At 38.3% G+C, this 6000-nt stretch overlaps 1 protein-coding gene across 3 annotated transcripts in view; it reads right to left on the bottom strand.

Annotated features, from left to right (window-relative positions):
- Window positions 1-1231: 1231 nt before the first annotated feature.
- Window positions 1232-6000, bottom strand: part of kiaa0513 (KIAA0513 ortholog) — a 61841-nt gene continuing 57072 nt past the window's right edge. For all 3 annotated transcript variants that reach the window (XM_061969761.2, XM_061969762.2, XM_061969763.2), the window contains 2 exons: window positions 4781-4875; window positions 1232-4450 (listed from right to left, as the gene is read on the bottom strand). In XM_061969761.2, the coding sequence (XP_061825745.2) occupies window positions 4401-4450; window positions 4781-4875 (145 nt within the window). In that variant the 3' untranslated portion in view covers window positions 1232-4400. The remainder of the gene's footprint in view (window positions 4451-4780; window positions 4876-6000) is intronic.

Below are 6000 nucleotides of genomic sequence, written 5' to 3'. Positions count from 1 at the left end.
GCTGCTGCCCACTCCTCCCCTCACCTCCCAGGGGGTGATCAAGGGTTATGGGTCAAATGCAGAGAATAATTTTGCCACACCTAGTGTGTGTGTGACAATCATTGGTACTTTAATGCGCTTGGAGTCTGTATTTGTACGCATTATAAACTATAATTATTTGATACTTGTTTATGTTGACAAATGTAGTATTTTAGAGTGCAATATTGTTCAATTAAGGACACGTTTTAGGGATGTTTAGCTTGTGTGCTATCGTGTGTTTAGCTGTTGTGTAGCGGCTGGCTCCCAGTAGCTGACATGACAGTAAAGACTATCATGTTTACTTTTTGTAAATGACTTGACTAAACTACCAAGAAAAGACTTAACTTGTGTGCTATTTGGAGGACATTTACTGTAGATGTGAGCTGGCTGTCAAGCTTTACACAACTTAACGCACTGCAAGAGTGCTTGTATTGAAGCGCTTTTATTGGCGATTTTAACTTAAGCTGATATCATCCGATATTTGCTTCTTTTGCTGATGTCACACAGATAACCTACATCAATATTGGATCAGAAAACCCCGAATTTTACAAACCCCGTTTCCATATGAGTTGGAAAATTGTGTTAGATGTAAATATAAACGGAATACAATGATTTGCAAATCATTTTCAACCCATATTCAGTTGAATATGCTACAAAGACAACATTTATGATGTTCAAACTCATAAACATTTTTTTTTTTGCAAATAATCATTAACTTTAGAATTTGATGCCAGCAACACGTGACAAAGAAGTTGGGAAAGGCGGCAATAAATACTGATAAAGTTGAGGAATGCTCATCAAACACTTATTTGGAACATCCCACAGGTGAACAGGCAAATTGGGAACATTTGGGTGCCATGATTGGGTATAATAGTAGATTCCATGAAATGCTCAGTCATTCACAAACAAGGATGGGGCGAGGGTCACCACTTTGTCAACAAAAGCGTGAGCAAATTGTTGAACAGTTTAAGAAAAACCTTTCTCAACCAGCTATTGCAAGGAATTTAGGGATTTCACCATCTCCGGTCCGTAATATCATCAAAGGGTTCAGAGAATCTGGAGAAATCACTGCACGTAAGCAGCTAAGCCCGTGACCTTTGATCCCTCAGGCTGTACTGCATCAACAAGCGACATCAGTGTGTAAAGGATATCACCACATGGGCTCAGGAACACTTCAGAAACCCACTGTCAGTAACTACAGTTGGTCGCTACATCTGTAAGTACAAGTTAAAACTCTCCTATGCAAGGCGAAAACCATTTATCAACAACACCCAGAAATGCCGTCGGCTTCGCTGGGCCTGAGCTCATCTAAGATGGACTGATACAAAGTGGAAACGTGTTCTGTGGTCTGACGAGTCCACATTTCAAATTGTTTTTGGAAACTGTGGACGTTGTGTCCTCCGGACCAAAGAGGAAAAGAACCATCCGGATTGTTATCGGCGCAAAGTTGAAAAGCCAGCATCTGTGATGGTATGGGGGTGTATTAGTGCCCAAGACATGGGTAACTTACACATCTGTGAAGGCACCATTAATGCTGAAAGGTACATACAGGTTTTGGAGCAACATATGGTGCCATCCAAGCAACGTTACCATGGACGCCCCTGCTTATTTCAGCAAGACAATGCCAAGCCACGTATTACATCAACGTGGCTTTATAGTAAAAGAGTGCGGGTACTAGACTGGCCTGCCTGTAGTCCAGACCTGTCTCCCATTGAAAATGTGTGGCGCATTATGAAGCCTAAAATACCACAACGGAGACCCCCGGACTGTTGAACAACTTAAGCTGTACATCAAGCTAGAATGGGAAAGAATTCCACCTGAGAAGCTTAAAAAATGTGTCTCCTCAGTTCCCAAAGGTTTACTGAGTGTTGTTAAAAGGAAAGGCCATGTAAAACAGTGGTGAACATGCCCTTTCCCAACTACTTTGGCACGTGTTGCAGCCATGAAATTCTAAGTTAATTATAATTTGCCAAAACAAAATAAAGTTTGAGTTTGAACATCAAATATCTTGTCTTTGTAGTGCATTCAATTGAATATGGGTTGAAAAGGATTTGCAAATCATTGTATTCCGTTTATATTTACATCTAACACAATTTCCCAACTCATATGGAAACGGGGTTTGTAAGTGTGAAACACAAAATAACCTAAAGATAAATTTAATAAAGTCCCCATCCTTTGGCGGGCCAAACAAAATGACTCAACGGGCCAAATTTGGCCCACGGGCCCCACTTTCGGCACCCCTGCTCTAATGTATTTGTGATCCCACGAGATGAATTGTTAACACAGGTTAAAAAAATGTGTAAAGTTGGAAAGTGGTACGGCATACATCTCTACCGGCTGCTCAGTACCGCTCTAAATAAAAATTAAAATAATGTAGGGCAGGATCTGTCCTCGACAGTTTTGTACTCCACTTCGTCATCAGTCTCTTCTCAAACACAATTATCTCCTGCTGTTGCCAACAGTCACGAGTCAAGAAGTAAATACTGTAATGAGACCCTTATTTTCCTCCATCAGTATTGATACCGAATAGTATTAATCAAGTTTCAATCTTCTAAATGTGTCTATTCTTAAGCATTGAGGTTGGTTTGCAGATTAAACCTTTCCCCATTTTAAATGCTACTTAAAATGAAACGTACAGTCTTCTCTTTAAAGTACACAGAAGATGTACAGTGTCGTACACAGAGAGGGGATAAAGATAATCAGTCATTTCTTGAGCAGGTAAAAACGTTATTTCACTGCATACTGCGCATGGTTCTAGTCTATGGTGAGCTTAGCCGTTGCAGGTATGTTTTTTTTTTTTATACAGCAGACAAATTCTTTCCACTTTGCAAAGCAGTGAGTTTACACATGAAGTATGATGATGTGTGTATCAGAGCACTACTGAGCTTTGCTACAACTTTGGCACAGTTGACTGTACAGGTGGTCCTCACGCTACGAACGAGTTCCAGTCCTACGACTAACTCAGTCACACTAGGCAGAATAATTAAAGCACATTTGAAACATTGTAATAAAAAGATTATATACAAGAACTGAATTAAATAGTGATTTAAAAAAAAAAGGCAGGCCAACTCCTTACTTTTTCCCCTGTGGTTGTCTTGCTTACTTGGTCGGAGAGACGGGTTTATTTGAGGAAGTCTCAAAAATGAGTCCACTACACTATTTTATAATAGAAGTTCCTTTCACATGTCCAAAGATACTTTATGATGGTTGTGGCATTTTTCTGGCTTACCTACTCAGTAGTCTAGTGGTTAGAGTGTCCGCCCTGAGATCGGTAGGTTGTGAGTTCAAACCCCGGCCGAGTCATACCAAAGACTATAACAATGGGACCCATTACCTCCCTGCTTGGCACTCAGCATCAAGGGTTGGAATTGGGGGTTAAATCACCAAAAATGATTCCTGGGCTCGGCACTGCTGCTGCCTACTGCTCCCCTCACCTCCCAGGGGGTGAACAAGGGGATGGGTCAAATGCAGAGGAAGAATTTCACCACACCTAGTGTGTGACAATCATTGGTACTTTAACTTTAACTTTAAACCAAGCATGTCTGATTTCTAGGGCTGTCAAAAATAACAACTTGTGATTAATCACAAAAAAAAAAAATCTTGCATTAATCATGTAATTACGCAAATTAAATCACACCATTTTAGTTTGAGCTTAGATGCTCCTTTACCTTAACATGGTTACCTGAAAGGTGTGTGTTGTTATACGGTCAGTGACCAGGTCAATGCATACGTCCGACTCCGACTGGTGTACCAACTGGCAAATTTCACTTTAGATAGAACTGTTATCAAGTTTGGTCAAGTTTTGAGCATATATTCACGTAAAACATTTAAAAAATGTTCCTGCGTGACATTCTGACGCTAAAATTGCATCTGTGTCCAAATATTAGGGTCTTTTTTAAGTTAATTTAATTTATGCAAGCAAGTAACAACCTGTGATGAATTATGAGTCATCTAAGAGTCAATAGTGTGTAATCCTATCTAAAAAAAAAAAAAAAAAATGACGTTCCTTTTTTTTTTTAAACACACTGCCCCCAGAAGGGTCTGCCTCATGCTGGAGATTGAAGTCAAAAGGTCAATCAAAAAGAACAAAAGTGACATTGTCCTTTCTCAACCTTTGTCCTTTAGCAAGCACGACTACGCATTTACTCCGTGTACATCCTCTTCCACCACGCGCCCGGAACTAGTTATTTTCCTTTTTGTATGGTATTTTAATAATGCAAGAAAGTGCGTTGGTAAACAGGGAAATTCATAACACAGGATTTCGTCAAACGAGGACCCCCCTGCAGTGATGTGTGTTGTATTTCAATTGGTCACGTGACATTGATTTGAGTCGGCTCATGCTCAGGCTGGAGACCATGAAATTCGACACGCTGTCCTCACCCTCACTCTGTCGCCATCTTCTCAATGTGGTCAGTTAACAACTTGTACTGCTCTGCAAAGATCAACCACACACAAATGAGATATTAGTATTCAGCTCCAGCAGGGGAAAAACTGTTTAAAACAATCATTCAGTATCTGCCACTTTTGGTTGTTTGCAGTGTTATTATAAAAGTGTGGATATGTCAGACGTAAAGTATGTTTATAGCTCTAAAGAGCATTCAAAATACCCACGTCCATTTTTTTGCCCCTCGAAAAATAACATTAAGTGAAATTAATAGTTGATGTGTAGTCATAAGATGTCTGATAACTCCCCCTTGTGGAAACTCTACAGTTTGCTAAAATTAAGAACAAGTGTTAAATGTCACAAAAAATATGTTTTTACCTTTGTTCAGGTTTCCAATGACAGCCTGCTTCTTCAGAAAATCTTTGCACAGTTTTTTACTGAGCCCAAATGCCAGCATGTTGTGAGTAAACGTCCTGCAAAAACAAACCCATTCATAAGTTTACTCCATTTACTTATTTACTTAAGTTTACACCATATAATAAAATAAATAGCTTAAGGAATAGATACGTCACTGTACTTTATTTATGAGGCACAGTCTACGTATAATTTACATGTGAAAAAAGCAAACTTGTTATTTGAAAATATTCTAATACCCAAAAGAGAACAAAATATCAATTAAAAACACAAGTTGATTTGAGATTCTTTTCTCAAAAGTGATTTAAAAGGAACAATTTGTTAGCTATCTAAAACTATGTTGTTCAACGTTCAAATGTAACATTTTGTTTATTTTAAATACGCTTAACAGTGTTGTACTAAGCAACATTACATGTTTACACGTGCACTATTCAACCCGACTAAAAAGCAGCAGTAAGAAGCATAGCTTATTTAAACTGCAAACCTCAGCAATTACGGTCTGTTTACTTTCTATTTGTTCACCTCTTCTTTTTTTTTACAAGAGAAAGAAAATAATACAAAATGTGCAATAAATAAGTAAACAGATTGATTTTGTATATTAAACAAATAAATACGGAATATATTATACTGTAAATAATACCCTAAAGGGGAACTGCAATCCATCCACAATCTTTACGAGCGACAAGAACATGTTTTAAAGCATTCTAATTTGTAATAATCGTCTCGTTTTAGGGAGCTTGCAATGCAGATAATTGGAGCTATCCCTTCGGCTTCTACATCCCTCCAAAAAATGCATCCAAAACCTGCCAACAATACTTTCTTTGCGTCCCGTATACAAACCCTGTTTCTATATGAGTTGGGAAATTGTGTTAGATGTAAATATAAACGGAATACAATGATTTGCAAATCATTTTCAACCCATATTCAATTGAATGCACTACAAAGACAAGATATTTGATGTTCAAACTCATAAACTTTATTTTTTTTTTGCAAAGAATAATTAACTTAGAATTTCATGGCTGCAACACGTGCCAAAGTAGTTGGGAAAGGGCATGTTCACCACTGTGTTACATCACCTTTTCTTTTAACAACACTCAGTAAACGTTTGGGAACTGAGGAGACACATTTTTTAAGCTTCTCAGGTGGAATTCTTTCCCATTCTTGCTTGATGTACAGCTTAAGTT

Source organism: Nerophis lumbriciformis, linkage group LG10 (genome assembly GCF_033978685.3).
Source record: "Nerophis lumbriciformis linkage group LG10, RoL_Nlum_v2.1, whole genome shotgun sequence".
In the NCBI taxonomy this organism is placed as follows: Eukaryota; Metazoa; Chordata; class Actinopteri; order Syngnathiformes; family Syngnathidae; genus Nerophis; species Nerophis lumbriciformis.
The sequence above is the reverse complement of the archived record's forward strand: the minus strand, read 5'-3'. Positions and strand labels throughout refer to the sequence as shown.